A 23,605-nucleotide genomic window follows, 5' to 3' on the forward strand; every position below is an offset into this window, starting at 1 on the left:
CAGCGTCCCAGTTCGTCTGATCGGCGGCAACGTACATCGTCAGCATATTTCCGAGAGTACGATTGAAGCGCTCAGTCAGCCCGTTAGTTTGAGGGTGGTAGGCCGTTGTGGTCCGATGTATGACGCGACATTCGGCCAGTAGAGCTTCAACGACGTTGGATAGGAAGACGCGTCCTCGGTCACTTAGCAGCTCTCGCGGTGCGCCGTGGCGAAGAACAAAATGATGGAGTAAGAACAGGGCAACTTCACGGGCAGTAGCGGCGGGTAAAGCGGCGGTCTCGGCATACCGGGTGAGGTGGTCGATGCCGACGATAATCCACCGGTTCCCAGAAACCGTGCAGGGAAGTGGCCCGTAAAGGTCAACGCCAATGCGGTCAAAAGGGCGGGCCGGGCATGGAAGTGGTTGTAAGGGGCCAGAAGCACGAGGTGTGGATGACTTCCGGCGCTGACAGGTGATGCAGGAGCGGACGTATTTGCGAATATAACCGTACATGCCGCGCCAATAGTAGCGTTGAGAGATTCTTTGAAACGTCTTGACGACACCAGGATGGGCACACTGAGGGTCGGCATGGAAAGAGGCGCAAATTTCATGTCGTAAATGGCGAGGAATGACGAGAAGCCACCGTCGACCATCAGTCATATAATTGCGGCGGTAGAGAAGACCGTCTCGTAGGGCAAAGTGTGGTGCTTGACGGCGTAAAGCCCGAGAAGGTGCAGCAGCGTTAGAAGTGGACACGACGTCGATAAGAGAGGCGAGCCATGGGTCTTTGCGCTGCTCCGCAGGCATGTCAGCGATGGTTAGAGAGGAGAGGACGGGATCAGCCGCCGTAGAGCAAGCAGGTTCGTTGGAGAGGGGAGAACGAGACAGGGCGTCGGCGTTCATGTGTTTACGGCCAGAGCGATATATAACGCGGATGTCAAATTCCTGTAGGCGGAGAGCCCATCGTGCGAGGCGGCCGGACGGGTCTTTAAGAGAGGACAGCCAACATAACGCGTGGTGATCCGTGACGACGTCAAACTGGCGACCGTAAAGGTAGGGTCGGAATTTCGTCAATGCCCACACAATTGCCAAACACTCCTTTTCCGTAACTGAGTAGTTGCATTCGGCTTTAGAGAGGACACGACTCGCGTACGCGACGACGTATTCGTGAAAACCGTTTTTCCGTTGTGCCAAGACAGCTCCGAGGCCAACGCCACTCGCATCAGTATGGACCTCGGTGGGTGCTGTCGGGTCGTAGTGGCGAAGGATTGGTGGCGAAGTCAAAAGACGGCGCAATGCGTTGAACGCTTCGTCGCACTCGACCGACCACGCAGTTAAGTCATTGTTTCCTCCGAGTAGTTTCGTCAGGGGTGCAATTATTGAAGCAAAATTCTGCACGAAGCGCCGAAAATAGGAGCATAGACCTATGAAGCTTCGAAGTTGCTTGAGCGAAACCGGCTTAGGAAACTCCGCCACTGCGCGCAGCTTGGCCGGATCAGGGCGAACACCTTCCTTAGAGACGATGTGCCCCAAAATAGTCAGCTCCCTGGCACCGAAGTGACACTTCTTGAGATTCAGTTGCAGGCCGGCGTCAGTAAGGCAAACCAAAACTTGCCGCAAGCGCTCTAGGTGCGTAGCGAAGTCGGTGGAAAAGACAACAATGTCGTCCAAGTAGCAGAGGCAGATGTGCCACTTGAACTTCCGCAAGATGTTATCCATCATCCTTTCGAATGTGGCGGGCGCATTGCACAGACCGAAGGGCATCACATTAAATTCATAGAGGCCATCCGGCGTCACAAATGCGGTCTTCTCTCTGTCACAGGCGGCCATTGGTACTTGCCAGTAACCTGAACGTAAATCAAGAGATGAAAAGTACTCGGCACCTTGGAGGCAATCAAGAGCGTCGTCTATATGCGGAAGGGGGTAATTGTCCTTGTGGGTAATTTTGTTGAGGCGCCGGTAGTCGATACAAAAGCGAAACGAGCCATCTTTCTTTTTCACTAGCACCACTGGTGAAGACCAGGGGCTTTGTGATGGACGGATTACACCACGTTGTAGCATGTCCTCAACTTGCTCATTGATCACGCGACGCTCTGCCGCTGACACACGATAGGGGCGCTCTCGAAAAGGCGAGTTAGAGCCGGTCTGAATGTGATGCGCGACTGTGGAAGTACGGCCGAGAGGTGTGTGGGCGGCGTCGAAGGCGAAGCGAAATGTCTGTAAAAGGGCCACAAGCTGAGTCCGGTAGGTGGAAGGAAGAGCGTCATCGATGGCGGTTCGGAAGAAGTCGTCTGGCAACGAATCAAGCGTCGGATCGGACTGCAGAGCGTCAATGTAGTTGCTGCGGTAGGTCTCGGAGGCGTCCAGGTCAGAGAGAAGGTGGGCTGGTTGAATAGAACCCGGAGATTCCCCACGTAGCAGAGTAATCGGGTGCGGAGACGGATTGTAGATGAGTAGCTTCGTGAAGCCACCGTGAACATCGAGAACAGCAGATGGCAGCGGCAGGTGCTTGCGGTGGATGAAGGATGCAGACGGCGTAAATAAAACACTAACGTCTGACACAGCAGGACACAAAAGAGGCACAAGGGCACAAGCCTCTGGTGCTACGTCGACATCTTCAGCGATGGTGAGCTTTTGAGGACACACTGAACGGTTGTCGTCGGGCAGTGCGTCGCACAGTGCAGAAAATTCTACTTCAGCTCGGGCGCAATCGATCACGGCGTTATGTTTAGACAAGAAGTCCCATCCGAGGATCACGTCGTGGGAACAAGATGACAAAACGACGAACTCGACACTGTACAAAATACCTTCAATGACGACACGCGCTGTACATGCTGCTAAAGGTGCAATTCTCTCTTCACTGGCAGTGCGGAGTGATAAACCGTTAAATGACGTCGTAACTTTTCGTAATCGTCGGCAGAGTTGCTCATGAATCACTGACACTGCAGCACGCGTATCGACCAGCGCATATACGGACAGACCATCGATAGAAATCATTATAACGTTCGTGGGAGAAATATGAGGCCTTGAGCTTTTCGCAGAGTACGCAGTTCTTGCCTCAGGAACCGCGGAGCTTAGTTTCCCTCATCAGCAGGGGGTGGTCGCCGGCGCATTGGTGACAGTGACCTGCGACGTGGAGAAGGAGAACGATTGGTCGTGTACGAACGCTGTTCGGCGGCGTATGCAGGAGAAGACGGAGCAGAACGAAGCAGCGGTGGGGAGTACTCCGAAGACGCAGCCTCGGGACGCGCAGCCATGCGGCGACGGCACCGACGGGCCACGTGTCCAGGGCAACCACAGTAGTAACAAATTGGGCGATTGTCAGAAGTACGCCACGGGTTGTAATAGCGCGGAGTCGCAGGATGAAGCGGAGCCGTTTGAGGAAGCGGTGCATGGCGTAGGACAGGCTGCACGGGTGGTAACGGCTCAGGCGGAGGCCGCGCAGCCACTGCCGCGTAGGTCAAAGGGGCTGGGACAGACGGTTGGCTATATTGTAGCGGTGCTCCGACGTATGTCAAAGGAGCGACAGCAGGAGCTTCAGGAAGCGTAGGAAGTGCTTCTGCGACTTGTTCGCGGATGACTTGCTGCAACTTTGGCGCCAAAGAAGAGGAAGCGTCAGGACGATGGGGAACGAGGGACAGTTGACGGGCAACTTCTTCTCGAATGAACTGCTTGATTTGTTGCAGCAAGGGGGACTGTTCTGTGTCAGCTGTTAAAGCTGCAAGAGGCTCCTGGTGCGAGAGCGAAGAACGAGTGATTTGACGGCGCTTGCGTAATTCCTCAAAATTTTGGCATGCATTGATGACGTCGAACACGGTTGCTGGGTTTCTGGCCAGAAGCATCTGGCACGCGTCATCGTCGATTCCTTGTAAAATATGACTAATCTTGGCCTGTTCTGTCATTGAAGCGTCCACGCGCTTGCACAGATCTACAACATCTTCAATATAACTCGTAAAATTTTCGCCGGGTAGCTGTGCACGGCGGCGCAAGCGTTGCTCAGCGCGCAGCTTGCGCACTGCAGGCCTACCGAAGATATCGGAAAAAGTAGTCTTGAAAGCAGACCACGAGGAGATATCGGCCTCGTGGTTGCGGAACCACAGGTTGGCAACGTCCGTCAGGTAGAATATCACGTTATTTAATTTGAGACCGTCGTCCCATTTGTTGTGCGTACTGACCCGCTCATATGATGACAGCCAATCTTCCACGTCGTGGTCGCCGGTTCCGCTGAAGATAGGAGGATCACGCTGGCGCAAAGCTCCAGCGCAAAACACGGCGGATGAGGGGCCGGTTGGACTGGGGATGGTAGCGTCGGTCATTGCTTGTGTCGGGAGTGTGCGGCTTCGAAGCTCCAGGACGGCAGGAAATCCTGACCTCCACCAAGTGAAAGGGGGTGTTTACTGTCCTTTAACAGGGATAATAGCCCTCTCCAAGTTGCACAAAGAACCACACAAGAGCACAGCCAGCCTAGGCCTTCCACAAGCGAGCTCGAGCAGCGCAGCGGCACTTTGTCGTCCTTATCCTCGTCTTCGTGGTATTCTCGCCTACTTCATCCTTGTCTTCGTATATCCTCGTTTAGTTCACTACAATATATATATATATATATATATATATATATATATATATATGCAAGCAAAAAGTTCACATAAGAGAAGACTGTCAGCGACAATAGTCAGGTATGGTGCTGCTTATGTGTTGAACCATTTGGGGAGCCAAGGCCCAGTCAGGCTTGTCGCCTTTTGCCTTGGCTTCCCCTTTCTTGTAAAAGAAATAAATAAACTTTAACTCCAAACTCCAATTAAAATTTCACTAGCGACAGGATTCCAAAGCAGCGTCGGGTATTGAGACGTTGTAATATCTGATGAGCAAAAATACTTTAGGCGAAAAACAAAAGGAGCAGTAAGGAAGCAGTCTTGGAAGTAGTGACGGATGTTATTACACATCTTGCCACAGGAACAAAGTGAAGAGGAGGATAGACGTACGCTTTTAAAATAAAAAGGAAATCTGCCATGCTCTGTAATTAGAGTTGTAATCGCATTACGGGGCAGACAAATGCGTGATATTTTGAGGGTATCATATTTACAATTGAATAATTCTGTGCCGCCATTGTTTTCGCACCAATATGTGCTCCACAAAACAAGAGAAGAACGACTTAAGCATGAACGGACATAACGTCTTGAAAGAGTAGAAGGATGGCCTGCGCTACCAGCTGCTTGGTCGGCCAACTCATCGCCATAAATGCCGGAGTGGCCCCGGATATGGAATAACATGAATGGAGCAAGAGACGATAAACGCGACAGGTTCTTTTTAATGGTAATAATTGTGGGGTTAAACGAATTCACTGAAGAGATGGCAGAGAGCAGAGACAGAGAATCTGCATAGAAATGAATAGGCGTAGTGGGAGGGTTGTTGAGTGCATAATCAACTGCAGAATTAAAGACTACAAGTTCCGCTTCATACGCACTGGAAGGTGGCTGCAAAGAAAGGCGATGAAGAAATAATATGTTTTGGGTTGAGTTAAGCACTACAAAAGCTGCGCCCGCGGAGTGAAGTGTGAACGACCCATCAGTATAGATATGCAGTGCGCGTTGGGAGGAACAAAACATGGCTTCCTGGTAGGTGAGTTTAATAAAATGAGATTTAAACTTCATTGAGGCATGATCAGTCCAGAGATTGAACAATGGCTGTGTTTCAGAAGGGTTCTATGTAACGTTGCCATATAATATAGGTTGCCGGAGTGTAAAAAGCTGGAACTCGGCACACAACAGGTCTAGATGAATAGGCAACGGAACAACATTTGCAAGAACACAAAGTGCAGATCCTCGCGTGGTTGCGTAGGCGCCGGTAAGAGCGAGGAGTGGTATTCGTTGTAGTGAAAGGACGTGATGTCTTAGTCGAGAAAGAGGACAGTGATACCACCATGCAGAGGCAGCATATGCAATCGAGGTTGAGAATGACTTGGTGATAAATTTGACGCAAATGAGAAGGTGAAACACGAAAGTGTAAATTAAACCAATTAAAGAGCTTAGTGGTAGATGCCAAAGTTTTAGTTTGCAAGTGATGTACATGGGGAACAAAGGTAAGGTACGAATCAAAAACAACCCCTAGTAATTGAATAGTTGGCTCGCACCTAGGGCTGTGAGATCCAAGACGGATGGTGGGTTTACCCTTGTGTAATGCTGGTACTCCATTGTGAAGTAAAACATAAGAACACTTTTGAGCATTTAACTGAACACGATTTTTGGTGCACGATTGCTGGACTAAAGTTAGCACGCTGGTTGCCCTTGTAGATAACTCGTGACTTGTCTTACCAGGTACAAGGATGATGGTGTTTTCGGCATATGCCTGAATGTGAATTGGGGAAGGGAGAGATATATTTAGGAGGTCATAAAGGACAATGTTCCAAAGTAATGGGGAATAGAGGCGAACCTTGTGGACTACCAAGAAAAGAAGGAGCCGAAATAGAACAAGAAGGAGATTGATATGTTAAATGCCGGTCATCTAAGAAGGAAGCTAAAAGGGAATATATATTTTTTGGACAGCGATGCTACCTTAGAAAATGCAAAATTTAAGGGTGCCAAACACTATCAAATGCACCTTTAAAGTCCAGAGAAATTAAAACCGCAGGGTGCTTGTGTTGTTTGTAATCCTGTAATAATTCGCGTAATTTATAAAGGGCCTGGACACAATTCCGGCAGTGAATGGAACCATGCTGATTCCTGTGAAGCAAGTTATTTTTTGATAAAAAGTAGTACAGTCGACCATAAAGCAAGCGCTCGAGTACTTTACCAAATGAAGAATTAATACAAATCGGGTGGTATGAACTCGGAAGGTCCGGTGGTCTGTTGGGTTAGGGAATAAGAATTTTGTAGTAGCATTTTAGCAACGTTCCTTTACATAATTGTCATGTGTGCGCCTGATGTTAGCTCTATAGACAGCAAGAGCCTTATAATAAATTTAGCGGTGGTAAACTCTCTGTGTAGGATCGGAAATACGTTGAAAACGACGTCGAAGAGCCCGAACACGTGAGCGCTCCATACGCAAATCAACCGACCACCAAATAGACCCCTCATGAAATGTAGATTTAACAGAACGTAAGTTGTCGTTGTAGAGTTTGATAAAGATCTTAGTAAATTTTAAAAGGACGCTATCAAGGTCAGGCGCTGAATAGATCTGATGATTGTAAAAATGCTGAAACCAATTCAGAGACTCTAACTGGGAAATTAAGCCACATGAACTGGCTCTAGTAAGCCTCTTAAACTGTGATGAAGCGTGAGAAATGAAAGAAAAAGAAATAAATCTGTGCTCAGAAAGGCATGAATCTGGCATAACTTCCCAAAAATAAGCCTCGTTAAGTAGGTTTGGGGAAGCCAATGTGATGTCAATCCAACTTGAAGCGTACGGAGTTTCATATGTTGGCAAGGAATTTGGGTTATTAATAGCCAAGTTATTGGATGCGGCAAATGCTTGAACGTGAGTTCCTCTTAGGTCCGTAACACTTCCACCCCAAAAATGTTTTTTGTATTAAAGTCGCCACAAATGATATTATTATCTGCAGGTGAAGTCTGTACACACGTTGCTAGTAAAGCAAGAAAGCTTTCGATAACTGGGCGAGGTGGTATATATACCCCTATGAAAACAAATTGATAAGTTGATGTCGAACACAAAATGGGGAAAAGCTCAGGAGAAATGAAAGTAGGAAAGACATCAAAATTAGGATTATGGAGCAAAACTACGCAGCGGGGATTTTCAGTAGAATAAATTTTATGAAATAAAGGGGAATTCCTACAAATTCGTTTTTAGGGGTAATGTATGGATCGCAGACAGCAGTTACTGTGATGTCATTATCTTGAATGCATTTAACCATGGGGGCAGTCGCACAGCGTGTGTGATTCAAATTTACTTGTAAGAACTTAACGAGGGGTTGCCGTGGTCCTAAAAGCCATAGTTTGTTCTTGCCCGTATTCGAGCCACTCGATCCTGCAAGATAGTGCAGGAGACATCACCAGCAGGATGGGCACAAGGGCGGCCTGCCGTTGCACATGGGGCGCATTTTACGTTTGGGTCCTTGATCGGTCTGGGACACTGCGCAAGGGGGTGCGAATCGGCGCATCAAGTACAGCACGCCTTATTCAGGGAAGTGCTTGCTTACAAGCTCGAAGGGCATGACCGTATACTGTGCACATTTCTTACGACGCGGTTCGGATGTCCAGATAAAACGTGTGCCTTTCCTTTCCTGTAGAGCAATTCACGTGACACAGCTGGCGAGAGCGAGCGGTTGAAACGATGGTGAAGCTGCGCTATACGCGAATACGAAGCGCATACATGTGGCGCAGTAGATGCAACTTATTACAGGTCTTTTGCAAGCCTGATTTTACCTTCAGTTCTGCATGCGAGAATCTTGCTTTTATTCAAATAATGTCAGTACAGAGTTGCAAATCGGAAATGGGACGCAATAGAAAACATTACTGAACTGTGAGGCTGCCTATGAATGCTTTGAGGTTGTGCTGCAGAATTTCGATCTTAGTAAACTGATTCCACTCAGTTACATTTCGCGAGAAAAAATGAATATTAAAGCGATTAAAACCTGCCTAAATATAACAAAATCATTTAGCCCGGTGAAACTTAAGTAAATATGGACAAAAATTCTAGAGAGCACTTTGGAGCACTAAAAAGTGCGATGAGGCGAAAGCCATTATAGCGCGGTATGGATCATAGCCCTCCATTGCGGCACCTCTATCTCCCTCCAGCAAACAGAAGCAGACCCAGACATCTGGGTCTGTTTCTGTTTGCTGAGTGGTGCGGTGTTCGAGAAAGCGGCAAATAAAAGGCGCCGCATATAGATGCTTGGATCGGACGCCCGGTGGGGTGAGCTTCTTATATGTATGATTGACGAATTGGTCAAAACTTTATTAGTGCGTAGCAATACTAGTCGCAATAACGGATTTCGCCGGGGTCTATCCGAAGCCGCTCACTCTCTCTCTCTCTTCGTGAACTTGAAGCGGAGAAAGAGAAGGTGGCTACGCGCGCGTCTCAGCAATGAGGAGGTGGAGCAGCCGCGGAGCTGTAGTAGAAGCTTCTCTCTTTCTCTGTCCATCCATCTCTCCGTGAACTTGAGAGGAGGAAGGGAAAGTCGCCTACATCCCGCGATCTAACACTGAGGGGGCGGAGCGACAACATGATGCACCCGATTAGAGAGTAAGACAGTGAGAGAGGGGCATGTCAGTTGCGGACGTGGCGGCCGTCCCAGGGCAACCGCGATCACACTCATCCTCCAATTCGCCCAACAGGCTGTCATCCCAAGCAAGCTCCTCAGAGAAAGAGGAGCCTCCAAACATCTCCCTCGAGCAGGTGAGTGCGCCGCGTTCGCGCTCACCCTCTCATTCGCCCACCAGGTTGACCTCCGGGGCAAGGACTGCCTCCCCCCCCTGCCTTCTCGCCACGCGTGACGCGGTACAGGAGACAGCAATTCCTGAAGGAACAGACTATGGACCAGGAGGGGGCGCCACCTGGCGGCAGAGGACAACGGACGAACTCCACATGAGCTCCGCTGATTTCGTGTTTTTACCCTAGACAGTGAGACCCTACAATACTTCCGTTGATATCACCGGTTTCCTGAAGACGAGCGGAATCCAGGGACACCAACCAAAATTACGTAAAACGAGTTTTGACCATCTTAGGTCAACTTTTCCCCGTGACCAAGCCAGATGCCTCGCTAGGCCTACTGCGCCGCGCCGAAAAATACGGAGCTCTGCGTCGCAGTGGCGTTCGCCACAGCGTTCGCCAGCTGGGCTGCGCCGTGGACCGTGCCCGCGCGCCGTAGTTCGCCATGAGGGTCACCGTAGAAGGCATCCTAATTTCTCGAGAAGAATTAGCAGCCAGTGATTGGTTGACTAAAGTAAACAAGCTCCGGGAAGCGCGAACAACATCAGGGCCTGCCGTGCCAGATTTCCCTGGAGACAAAGCGGGACCGAACCAAGCGTCCCAAATCGACAATGGGCTACGTGCGAAGACGGAAGCTGAACTCACGCCTCGGCAGCGAGGACGCTTACTAGCCAAAAAATCTGTAGCATCGAACCAGCCTCGCTTACCCAGCAACGCTCTCAAGCTAATTGTGCGCCCACGGGGCGGACTGCTACTCTCCAAGATTACAACATACCAACTACTAAAAGCGATTTGCACTGCTGCTTACTTCACCAGGGACGCTGTTCGTCACGAAGACCTAATACAAGCTAACCTGATCCAGAATACTTTCGCGTACTGCACCCCAGTCGTTGAAAGAGCTGAACGGGTGATGCAACTCAAAGAGATCGCCATTGACAACAAGGCATGAGATATCCGTTTACTGCGCTCCAGATGATAGTTCGAGCCGTGGTGTGATTCGCGGCGTCAACCTCCGACTGGATCGAAATACAATCCAAGCAGAGTTACAAGACAACCGTAACCCACCCATTGTGGACTTTCGGCGGCTCGGGAACACCACCGCTGTACTCATCACATTCGCTCAGCGCCAAGTGCCTACCTGGGTCTACTTTTGCAATAGTCGCCACAGATGCAACTTATTCAAGAAGAAGTACGAGGTGTGCTATCGCTGTGGCGAGCTCGGTCATCGAGCCGATGTTTGTGCAAGCACAACTACCAACTGCAGAGGTTGCGGACTATCCAATCCTACCAACGACCACACGTGCAAACCAATCTGCCGCCTGTGCGGCAAAGAACATCTCACGGGCGATAGTCGCTGCAGGGAAATCTTCAAGATTCCTTACGAAGTCAAGCGCAGGAAGTGGGAGAAAATTCGAAATGCTGAGGAAGAGAAACTGAAGACCCAAGAGACCGCCAAGCGGATCACACTCCAGCGCACCAGCCGATGGAACCGGCAACGCTCCGATAGCCAGCAGCGGCAGCTCCGAGACCGCTCGAGCTCTTTTCCACCGCTCAAGTCTCCCGCTCCACGGATGGGTTCTCAGGGGACCTCCTGGACCAATCCCGGGCCACCTGCAGTCGTCCAGCAGACAGGGGACTCTCCTCATCCTTTGCAGCAGCCACCTGGGCTACCACCATCTCTACCAGATCTACGAGAACGTCAAGAACCGGTGAGTACGCAGGAAGGGACTCCCACTACTCTAGACACACACAAAGGGATTATGGAACTGACAGCAGTCATCCAACAACTTATACTCAGAGTAGAGGCTCTCGACAAGCCGACGGCCACACTCACTCCGTCTCCTCCGCATCCGCAGGGATCATATGATTCAGTACCTATGGATATCGCTCCTCCCAACCGATCAGCACAAAAACGCAAAGCAACGTCCGACACCGACTCACCCGCGGAGGGTTGGCAGGCGCGTTTTGCCAAAGTTGAGGAAAGCTGCAACCTAAGTCAAACTCGCATCAAGGCTTTAGAAGCACACATCGAACGCTCACTCCACACAATCAGCTCACAAGTCACGCAACAATTTGAGATGCTGAGCAAAGCTATAGAAGCACAGGGCAAACTCCTCGCTGCCGTTGTACCCGCGGCCCCTGCGCCGACACCCGTTCAAACCCCACAAATATCCCAGCCTAATCATGGCGAGCAGCTCGGGTAACACCACCATCTGGCAGTGGAACTGTCGTGGGTTCGAGCGTAAGCGTCCGGTACTCCAGCAGTTCCTCGCCGCGAGTGATCGCCCCGAACTAATAGCTCTCCAGGAATGCGACAAGAACACGAAACTTGCCGGTTACAGTAGATACCTATCGGAACGAGTAAAACCTCGAATAGCTACTCTCGTCAAACGTAATCTCATTGTCCTCCAGCACCATTTAGATCCAACTTTCCCCGAATACGTCTTCTTAGAAATATTACCTCGACCCTCGCGTTAACATTGCACTAGTCTGTTTATAATTAATGTCTACAGCCCTCCCCGAGTTCATAAGGATATTTTCGGTCCGCTTTTCCTCAAAGCCCAGCAGCTGGCGCAGGGGCAACCCCTCCTCATTCTCGGTGACTTTAATGTGCATCACCGCGCTTGGGGCTACCACTATGACTCTGCTAAAGGTCGACGCCTTTGGAATGACTGGCATACGCACCAGCTGACCCTTATCACGGACGTGTCCTACCCCACTAGACACGGTACGGGCCTACAGCGTGATACAACGCCGGATCTTGCCTTTACGAATTCCGGAGTTAAAGCGACTTGGTGTCACACTCACGAAAACTTTGGGAGTGATCACTTCGTACTCGAAATCGTAGTACACGAGCCCACCAGGCAATGTACGCGGCCGGCTCAGGTGATTGACTGGGATTCCTTCCGGATGCACAGGAAACAGCAGGACAAACCTCCCGCTATTACTGATATCAAGGCGTGGACAACCGAAATTGTCAAACAAGTGGCCGACGCCACTCAAACCGTCGAGTTAGAGGACAGTATCCCACACTGCGAACGCTACTACGCCCATCTGTGGGAGCGCAAGAAGTCGCTCGAAGCTCTACTTGCCACTCGAAAGTGGGACCGCAATGTCCGGCGTAGACTGGCGCGCGCACATACGAATATCGAGAACTATGCAATAGAACTCACTCGACAGAGCTGGCACAACATATGTGACCAGATGAACAAGACTCCAAACGCTCGTAAGACGTGGAACCTCCTTCGACATTTACTCGACCCAGCAGGAGGCAAGCTCCAGACACGCCAACAGCTCGAGCGAATCTTCCACCAGTATCCTGGCACGTATGATGAGCTCAAACAAGAGCTTATAAATACTTACATCCGCCCTGAACCAACAACCAACCTCCCGTTCTATCAGGGCGCGGACAATCTCTGTCTAGACGCTCCAATCACCTTTGCGGAGGTCCGAGCAGAACTCAATCGCCTCAAGACGACTTCGGCGGCCGGCCCTGACCGCATTTCAAATAAAATGCTGAGGAATCTAGACGACGCATCCATTCATGCTCTTACCGACTATTTTCAAGAATGTTGGGCCAGCGGTACCATCCCTCAAGAGTGGAAATGCGCCAATCTAGTCCTCATCCCCAAGCCGGGCAAACCACCAACCTTGGCCAACCTCCGTCCCATCTCTCTCACGTCCTGCGTTGGGAAGCTGATGGAACACGTTATCCAGACCAGACTCTCACGATACCTTGAAGACAACCATCTTCTACCAGACACAATGTTCGGCTTCCGCCCTCATTTAGCGGCCCCGGACATTATGCTTCTTCTCCATCATCAGGTAGTCATGAGACGTACACTAGACACGAAAGTCATCGTCGGCCTTGATGTTGCCAAGGCATTCGACAACGTCCTCCATGAAGCGATTCTTCAACAACTTCAAGCTCTCGGTGTTGGACATCGCATGTATGCGTACATCCGAAACTTTCTCACCGACCGCACAGTGTAACTTAAAGCCGGCACTGGAGATCCTTCCATCATCTCTCCGGGAAACCGTGGCACGCCGCAACGCGCCGTTCTTTCGCCGATGCTTTTTAACGTCGCACTGATAGGCCTGCCGAAGCTACTGGCCGACATCCCCCACCTGCATCACAGCATTTATGCTGACGACCTCACACTTTGGATCACGCGCGGCAGTGACGGCCAGATTGAAGAGACTTTACAGACCGCGATCGAACGGATTGGAGATTATCTAAGTACAGTTGGCCTCACTTGCTCGGCGACAAAGTCCGAGTATATCATCATCCCATCCCCGGGACGACGCCCTTCAAATATACTTCTTGACATCAACCTCCAGGTGCAAGGAAACCCGATTCCTCGAACAGACATCAGGATCTTGGACTTGCATCTACAGGCCAACGGCAGCAACAACATCACGATCCAACGCATCGACCAGTCGGTTGTACAGATCGGACGCCTCCTTAAGCGAATCTCCAACATCATGGCATGCGAGAGTCCAACCTCCTGCGCCTCGTTCAAGCTTTCATCTGCTCCCGCATCACCTACTCTGGACCCTACTTACGTCTCACTCGTTCCGAAAGCGAACGGCTAGAGGCATCACTTCGAAAAGCATACAAGACGGCCCTAGGTCTTCCCATGTCCACAGCTACCCATAAGCTCATGGCTCTCGGAATCTCCAATACCGTGAGCGAACTGATCGAGGCAACCCTCACCGCCCAGTATGAGCGGCTCTCACTCACACACGCTGGCCGAGCAGTACTGCAGCAAGTTGGGATCTCCCCGCCGAGATCGGCCCCAAGTTACGCTTAACTTACACCGGAATATCGCCTAAATCTCCGCATTCCTCCCATTCCCAAACGGATGCACCCGGAACACCACGCCGAGAGACGGGCCGATCGGGCTCGTCAATTCGAGAAACGCTTCAGTGGACGTCCGGACGTCACGTATACGGACGCCTCTTACCATCAATCGAGGCCAGCGATGGTGGCGGTAGCTCTCGCCCCTCACCGCAGCTGGTACACAGCCTGCAGCATTCGCAATGCAGAAACAGTCACCGCAGCTGAGGAGGTTGCCATTGCGCTAGCGCTAGCCGACCCTAATACCAAAGTCGTCATCAGTGACTCTCAACAGGCTATTCGCAATTACGATGCTGGCCGTATCTCTTGCCAGGCGTTACACATTCTACGTTCTACAGCACCCTCTTCCACATCTCGCTTACTTTTTTGGGCTCCAGCCCACGAGTCGCTCAGCGGAAACGCCCAGGCAAACACTCTCGCTCGAGATCTCAGCTGCCGAGCCGAGAGTATGATCAGCCACCCTGCTTCCGCTGACACTAATATATCACGCGCTTCTCTACTCACCACTTACACGGACATACTCCAGCACTACCGACTCCAAAGGTGCACATATCCTCCCGCACACCGCGATCTAACAAGACGCGAGGCCATCCAATGGCGCAAATTACAAACTGGCAGCCTTCCACACCCCCTCTTATACAGCAGGATCTTTCCGGATCAGATAGCCCCCATGTGTAAACACTGCTCAACTCCGGCCACACTCATACACATGGTGTGGACTTGTACGCATTACAACACAGACAACACAAACACCCCAGAGACGTGGGAGTCTCTCCTGTGTACTTCCGAGCCAGCAGACCAACGCTGGCTTATCCAACGCGCGGTGGAGGCCGCGGCATCCCAAAGGATCCCCGCCGACCTCCTCTAAGTCAGCGCAACCGGCCCTTTGACTGGTCCCCTGTTTTTGGGCGCAATAAAAGAGTTCACCACCACCACTATGGACCAGCCGGCCCTCCAGCAGCGACAACGCAAGCAGAAAGCGCCGTCGCGAAAGAAGTGCCCCGGGGACACTGAAGCATCCCAGGATGTAATTCCCCCAGCACTAACACCCTTCCGCCACCTTCTTGCCCTGCAGACGCACACAGCGTTGCAGCTGCCACGGAGCCTGGGCCGCAGACACAGATGGCCAAACATCTGACTCCCTGTCCAGCGCCGCCCCCCCCCCCTTGGCAGGTGACTTGGCAGCCCTCACCTCGGCTAAGACTGTGGAGCCCCCTGCCGACCACCAGGCCAACGCAGCAAACAGCCTGGCATCCAACGTAGCACAGGGACCCAAGCCGAAGACCCCACAAAAGAGGTATTTCCTCTCTCCCTCCTCCTAATGAGGTTTCTGCCTCTGCAGGAAATCAAGACGACGGCGGCTGGATACAAGTGCAGCGCAAGGCCAGACGCCAGCGCAGCCGCAACCTGCCCAGGCTGACCACTGTCCTCTCCCGACCATCTGAACGTGGCTTCTCCCTCAGGGACATTGTGAAGGAGGACTACAGCGCCTTCCTCTACGGCTTCCCTGCAGTCCTCGAGGTTCGAGTGAATGCGAAGCGGAATATCATCGCCGCAGACGTGTCCGCGGAGACTGCCCGTGATCAGCTCCTGGCCCTTTCCTCACTGCTGTCCACACCGGTACGTGCGTTTGAGGCCTCCCAACGCAGCAGCTACGTGGGAATGGTGTACGGCGTCAACCGGGAGGTGAGCGACAGCGTCGTGGCCGACTCCATCGAGGCCGACGTGGGTATCATCCGCCTGAGGCGCAGCGACCAAGCCGTGACAATCCGGTTTGCTGCTCCACCTCCAGACCACGTCCTCATCTCCGGGATGCGGTTCCCTGTCCGCCCCCTCATGGCCCGCCCCTTGCAGTGTCCCCTGTGTGGAGGGTACAACCACACCAAGTCTGCTTGCACCCGACCACCACGCTGCACCACCTGCAGTGGGCCCCACCTCAGGAAGGACTGCACGGCCCCCGCTCCGAGGTGCATCCACTGCAGTGGACGCCACAAGGCCTCGGACCCGTCCTGTCCACGCTTGAAACAACAAAGTAAGTTGACCACCGCTCTGCGCAGGAACCCCAACCCAGAGGCAAGGCGGACCATCCTCACCGAGCTGCGCTCCCAGCAGCCGAGCCAACGCCCCACTGGAGCCACAGCTCCCCACGGGGGAAAAGGTAGCTACGCAGGGGTCCTCAAGACCAGACCTCGCCCTGCAGCCTAAGGCCCTGCCAAGCAGCCTGCCACGGTGGGTGAGGTCCAACCAGGCGTGACCGCTGCCATCCGACTGGCGGTCTAAACCCTCCTATCCCAGCTTCCCCCCAACTCCGGGGCACGTAAGCTCTACGAGGCAGCTCTCCTTGCAGAGAGCCCTTCAGTTCTTAATCATGGCGAGCCGTAGAGGAACCGCAGAGAGGCCACGCGTCCTCCAGTGGAATGTGAATTGCCTACGTGCTCGCCACGCTGACCTACGAGACATGATTTTGCAGGGAACCATGAACGTTGACGTCCTGGCGCTTCAGGAGACCAGGATACCTGTAGAATTTGCTCGCATTCCGGGCTACACTGGCAACTCTGGCCTGTCCTGCTGTGCCCTCGGTTCATGTGCAGATGCCCCCTGCCTGGACCCGTTCCACTCTCAGGACCGACCCCGCACCGCCATCTATGTGCGTAACACCATCCCGCACACGGTGCTAGATGTCGCTGCCAAGGACCTGGGACACCTCGAGATTTGTGCCATCTGTGTCCGCCTGGGCAACACAGACACCTCGGTCGCCTCGGTCTACGTCCCCCCGGGCGTCCCATAGGATCCTTCCTGCCTCACGGCCCTGCATTGCCGCCTAGGTAATGATGCCGTAATCTCTGGCGATTTTAACCCTCACCACAGGGCCTGGGGCAGCCAGACATCCTCAGCCAGGGGCAAGAAGCTGCTGGATTCCATTTCAGCTGCTGGCATGGAGTTCCTGAGGCCCACGGCCCCAACCTTCATCAGGCATCGATGCTCGTCCATCCTCGACCTGGCCCTGCTGACGGAGGCCTGCTTCTACACCTGGGAGCAAGCGGCAGACTCCCTGGGCTCTGACCACTTCCCCATCTACCTGACACCTACCAAGCGGCGTCGACAACGAGACAGGGTATATCGGGTAACGAGGTGGTCTCAGTTCAGGGAGCTGACCAAGGGTATCCCGCACGCAGGTGACTTCCTGACCCTCCTGGGAGAATGTGCCCAGAGTGCCACCGTGACTGGCCATGTCCCCAGACTGACCCCGGTGCCTGACCTCCGGCTACTGGGTCTTCGAGCAGCTAGGCGAAGGGCGGAACGCACAGCCAAGCGGACGGAGCTTCCCAAGGACTGGTCCAAATGGAGGAAGGTCGACGCCTGCTTCCGCCGACAAGCCAACCGGCGGGGTCGAGAAGGCTGGGCCAGCATCTGCCACAAGCTTCAAACCGCCCAACAGTCAGCGACAGCATGGCATCTCTTCCGATCTCTCCTGCAGGTGACCGTCAACCGCCATCCTGTCCTGGGCGCCGCCATTGCCAGATGGGTGTCCTACCAGGTGTTAGCCGAGGAGCTGGCAGGCCACCTGTTTAAGGCCGCCCGCCCTGCCCTCGGCCCTCTACCAAGCCCTCCGATACGTGAGCCTCAGACCCGCCACTCCCTTCCTGCCGCAGCAACCTCCATGGTCGCTGCTCAGTGCTCGGATCCCATCACCACCCACGAGCTTCTTCGGGCCCTCAACCGGTGCAAGAAAAAGACGGCTCCAGGTGCAGATGGGATCACCCTACAAATGCTCCGCAACCTAGACACCCCAGAAAAGGCCCGCCTCCGGCAGGTGTTCAATGGGATCTGGGAAAGCGGCATCCTTCCCGAGAGTCGGACTACGGCCATCGTTGTCCCCATCCTCAAGGGGAAGAAGCCCCCCCCCCCCAGCAGCTCTCGTCCTACTGCCCCGTGTCCCTGACATCCGCAGCCTGCAAGGCCATGAAGTCCGTGGTCCTGGAGCGCCTCTCTTGGATTGCACGGGTGAAGAAATTTCTCCCTGAAAGCCAGTCTGGGTTCCGGAGACACAGGTGCACAGCGGACTCCATCGCGGACGTGGTGCCCACCCTGGAAGAGGCACAGTACATGGTCGACGTCGCCTTCCTCGCCCTTCTGGACGTCGAGTCTGCCTTCGACCATCTACCACATCAGGCCATCCAACAGGCTCTGGATGACCTGGGAGTCACAGGTAACCTGCGGCGTTTTATAACAGCCTTCCTTTCCAATCGTTCCCTGCAGGTCCGGGTTGGACAGACCCTGAGCTCGCTTCGTCCCATCAACACCGGAGTGCCCCAGAGGTCTGTTCTCAGCCCCTTCTTGTTCAACCTGGTGCTGGTGGGTCTCCCGAGCGCCATCAAACAGGGTCGGGACCACAGAGTGCTGACCTCGATCTACGCCGACGACGTGGCGCTCTGGGTCCGGGCCCCAAGGAGGAGGATGATCTCTGCTAGGAAAGCCCTTCAACGAGCCCTCGACTCCGTGCAGCAGTTCCTTCGCGACAGGGGGCTCAAGCTCTCTGCCGCAAAGTCGGAGGCCCTCATGGTGCACCCTTTGGGAGCACGAGCGTCAGCCCATGCAACCACCCTGATGATCGACGGCACCAGCCTGCCCTGGAGCCGCCAGGTCAAGTACCTGGGGCTGGTGATCGATCACCGCCTCACATGGATCCCTGCAGACAAGGCCTACCTGGGTCATCTGAACCGGGTTGGCCGAGCAGCCCAACATCTTCTTGCAGGGGGCAACGGCTGCTCCACATCATGGGCAACCCGGCTGTTTGAGGCGGCCGCCACTTCTTCCATACTTTATGCCCTTCCTTTTGTTTCCCTCAGGCCCACCAGAGTGAACATCCTGGACGGAGCACGCAGGAAATGGATCCGACGCCTGCTGGGAGCAACGCAGTGCTCTAGGATTGCGGCAACACTGGCGGAAGCCGGTTTCTACCCCCTGACCCTGCAGCTCCTCCAGAGAGGCCTCACGCACGTGGACCGCCTTCACCACGCCCCTGACGGAGCTTCCCTCCTGGCACGGCTGCGCAGCGCCCCCCATTCACGGATGGGACAACTGATGGCTGTATACAAGGACTTCATCGGAGTTGCCACAGGGTATTCCATCCTCCCTCCTCCACCAACACGTCCTCCTTTACAGGTCACCCTCTACCTGGAGGGGGTCAGCAAGCGCCGCTCCCCAGTTGCTGCCCTGGGCCAGGCTGCCGCAGCCCTGATTGAAGAGTGCAGAGGGAGCACCCTCCTCTTCCCCGACGGCTCGGTCCTGCCTTCCACGGGCCAGGCTGCAGCGGCTATGACGGCCCCACAGGTGGGGGTGTCCAGCTCTTGCAGGCTCTCCTTTCCAGGTAGCTCTACTGCAGCCGAGCTGGCGGGCCTCTACCTGGCAGCGGACTTCCTGGAGACTGGTCAGCCCCCAGGCTTCTACACCATCCTGTGCGACTCGAGGCCGGCACTGCAGCTCCTGCGCAAGCCGACCTGCTTCCAGCTATCGGCTTGCCACCTTCGAGCGCGCCTCCAGGCCCTGGAGGATGCCGGCTTCGTCATCTCACTGCACTGGATCCCGGGCCATGCGGGCATCCAGGCAACGATGAGGCCGACGCACTTGCCAAAGCGGCCCACTCCGACCAGGTAAGTATGAATCACCATGTATCTGCTTTTGACTTTCCCAGGCTCCCCCTCAAGAAGGCGGTGAGGGCCCTGCATCCCGATCGGCGCATCGCCAAGGGGAGGACATTCCACCGCCTGTCTGACAAGCTCGCCCGCAGGGAGCGAGCTCTCCTCCTACGCCTCCGCACCGGAGGTTCCTGGACACCCACGGAGCTGTATGTCCGTGGCCGGGCCCCCTCCCCAGCATGCCCCTCCTGCGGTGATGCAGGAACGCTGGGGCACCTCCTTTGAGTGTGCCCGGCACACGCCCACCACCGTCGCAAGATGGAGGCAGGCTACCGGGCCCTCGGACTTCCTGCTGCCACCGAGGACCACCTGCTCTTCCCGGCCAGGAGCCCCCTGGCAGCCCACCGGCTCCTGCTGGCCTTCCTGGAGGAGTCCGGCCTGGCTGCACAACTGTAGCCTACCACCGGGCCTGCTGACCTGCTGGCCACAGCGCTGGCGACGGAGCCGATGACGAGGACGACGACGAGAGCGACTCCACGATGATGAACCCCCCCTCCCCTCCCAACATCCCATCTCCCCTTCCCCCCGGACACCAAGAGTGCCGCCGCGAATTAAGGCCGGCATAACCCGTGTCTGGTATCGCCCCCCCCCCCCCCGAGAATAACCCAAAGACCCCAACCAACCAACCCAGGGCAGCGTTGCACAAGCGTGTGTGCGTTTGCTTCGCGTCGTAGTGGACGAAGCCGGTCCATCTGGCATTGCGGCGCAGGTTCGCCGGGCTCGACGTGCTGAAGCACAACGATTACTAAGGCAGCGGGAACGTAAGTCTACTGAATCTGGTGTTGGAGCTAAACGGTGCAAACATTTAGAAGCACAAAGAACGAGGAAACGTGCCGAGCGTGCTCACGAAACGGCTCAAGACACTTAGCGTCGGCGTCAAACGGATGCCGAAGCGAAGAGGAAGAAACGTGCGGTACAAACTCCAGCGCAACTGGATGCTCGACTGCAAACGAAGGCTGCTGCCAGAAAGGTACACGCCGCTGAGAGGCTCGCGAAAAATCAAGCTGCGACAAAGATATTTGAACGCGATTTTCTTGGCAACCCGTTTGGATACGCCTGCTCAGTGTGTGACAGACTGTGGCATATGAAGGACTTGACTTGTGCGACAAACAGTATGTATGCAGTTTTGAACTACATTTTCCCTGATGTTGACACAAGTAGTTTTAAACTGTGTCGGACCTGCAAAGCTTACCTCCAGCGAGACAAGTTACCGTTGTATTCAGTGACAAATGGGTACAAGTATCTGCCTAAGCCATCGAACCTACCGTACCTGAACCCAGTTGCGGAACGACTCCTATCGCCAAGGATACCGTTTATGCAAGTGAGACGTTTGCTATACAACAGCGGAGAATACGGTGTGAAGGGGCCTGTCGTCAATGTACCGGTTGAAACGGAATTAATGTTGACTGCTCTGCCGCGAAACATCGATGATGACTAAGCTATCCAGGTAAACATCAAACGCCGAATGTTTAGCAAGAGTGTGTATCTGTCTAGTATGGTGTCCAGAGATATGCTTATGCCTTGGGCTGAATTTCTTAAGGATACGCCATGGTGCAAGCACTACTACGTCAAAGTGTATGTGGTGAAACTTTGCGAACAGTGCGACAATGTTGAAGCACCTACTGAAGAAACTGTGGAAATCATGGGTGACGTCCCTTTCAAACCGCCACCCGGGTGCAACCGACCAAGAGCAGCGATCGGAATGTTTGGGCCTTGGGTTTGTGTGTTGTGTGTTTTGGAAGCGCAACCGCCGGCGCTGTTTGTCTTTCTGACTGCTGGCCAGCTCTTGCGTGAGCTAAGGGAAGATTTTGGAAAGAGTGTAAATCGCTGAAGTGTATGCATGAAATGTATAGCGGGGATAAGCAGTGCTACGCACCTACTTCGTATTTGATTAACTATTCAAATCGACCATATTTTTTCCACCGATTTAGGAGGCCCCCTACTTCCCGCTCCTGGCACGCATGGCTGAGGAATGGGGCTGGAACCTCCGCGACTAACGACTGGCGAATATACATTGGTTATTCGCGGCCTCAGCCGCCAGGCGAAAGGCTCTTTTCTGATTAGCGGGGACGTCGCTTCGCAGCAGGGTCTCCCAGACTTCTCTACTTTTAATATTGTCCCTAGCGCCCGAAGACTTAAGGCATTCCCAAAGTGTATGATTGAAGCCCCCCCCCCCCCCTCGCTTCGCAGGCTTCACATTTATCATTTTCACTCTCATCTATCTTGGTGTGAAACAACCAGACAGGATTTGGGAAGTTTCCGGCTTGTAATCGCCGCAAGGCTATGGCCTCTCTATTGTTTAAGCTAGGATCCGGTGGCGGCATCAGACGTCTTCCTAATCTATAATTTTCGATGATTTATTTATAGATTTTCAAACGTTCGTCCAACTCCTGGCAGTCACGCGGCTCGGCGTTTGCTCGGAAGCAAAGACCGTGGGCTAAATCATGGGCCGCCTTGTTTCCGGGAACGGCCGTGCGTGCTGGAACTCAAATTAGGGTTATTTTGCGTTCAATTTTAGCTGCAGCTGATAGAATGCGGGCGGCTTCTGGCGAAACCGTGCCTTTTTTGATATTCCAGAGAGCAGTTTTACTGTCGCTAAAGATCAATCTAGCCTTCGTTCCCACGCAAGCGCGCGCTTTTGCGACCTCTTCAGCCGTGTCTATGTTTCTGTTCTGGATGGTGGCGGAGACGACTGGTGTGCCGCTACCATCGAGTACCACGGCGACTGTGCCCCGATCCGCCGCTTGTAGCGTCTACGTAGGCGCCTTTTTGTTTTATAGAGCACAGCTCTTTGGGGCCCGTTCCTGGGTTTCGCGGTAGCGCGGCGTCGTCGGCCTCGTAACCAGTTCCGCCCTCTTTCAGGCCCCCAGTTCGAGCCGGCGCTTCGGCAACCGGGACCTCGCAGGAAGTGGGGGAGGGGGGTACCCTAAGTGGCGAAAGTCGAGGGCAGGAGCGCGCGAAGCAACAGGAGGTCATGAAAATATTTCGGTACGTTGATGATTTTCTTGTTTTTGTGGTGGCCGAAATTACTCCGTAGCCCTCCACTACGGCTCCCTTTTCTCTCTTTTCACTAACTCCCACCTTCCTCCATTCCCTTATGGCGCGGTTCAGGTGTCCACAGACATAAGTGTGACATAGTGCGCCTTTCCCTTCCTGTGAACCAATTATTATTATTATTATTATTATTATTATTATTATTATTATTATTATTATTATTATTACTATTATTATTATGGACTGTTGTGACCCCAACTGTGTTAGGGTCAATGTTTTGAAGGCTTTCAAAGAAAGGGGCGGTGGTTTGAACTTCACTTGCGAAGCCCCTTATAATGGGAGAATCCAATTTTTGGATCTGTCTTTGTTTTCTGAAAGTCAGCACGTGTGGTGGTCTTGTTCTCCATGGTCTTGTAAGCCACTGTTACATTTTTCATCAAGTCATTCGAAGTTGATTAAGAACGGCATTGCTTCTAATGCATTGAGTTCGGCCCTTACAAAGTCATGTCCCCATCGGACTAACAAAGCTTTTGCGGATCAGGTGCCCAGGCTGAGAAATGCAGGGTTTCCAGACTCAGTGCTGGCAGCACCAGCGCAGAGAATCCTGAGGCAACTGAAGCTAAGCCTAATGACCGTAAGGACACAAAAAGAAAGAGGCCAGGAAAAGGAAAAGTTCGCCGTCATCTCGTA

The 23,605-nt window shown here is 53.4% G+C and overlaps 1 protein-coding gene across 1 annotated transcript; it reads left to right on the top strand.

Annotated features, from left to right (window-relative positions):
- Positions 1–17,157: 17,157 nt before the first annotated feature.
- On the top strand, positions 17,158–19,998 carry LOC146177639 (uncharacterized). Its single transcript, XM_084581606.1, has 3 exons — positions 17,158–18,076; positions 18,175–18,659; positions 19,918–19,998. The coding sequence occupies exons 1-3, from the start codon at positions 17,158–17,160 to the stop codon at positions 19,996–19,998; spliced, it is 1,485 nt and encodes a 494-aa protein (XP_084437732.1).
- The last annotated feature ends 3,607 nt before the right edge of the window (positions 19,999–23,605 follow it).

Source organism: Amblyomma maculatum, chromosome 10 (assembly GCF_055883805.1).
Source record: "Amblyomma maculatum isolate TAMU_Amacu chromosome 10, ASM5588380v1, whole genome shotgun sequence".
In the NCBI taxonomy this organism is placed as follows: domain Eukaryota; kingdom Metazoa; phylum Arthropoda; class Arachnida; order Ixodida; family Ixodidae; genus Amblyomma; species Amblyomma maculatum.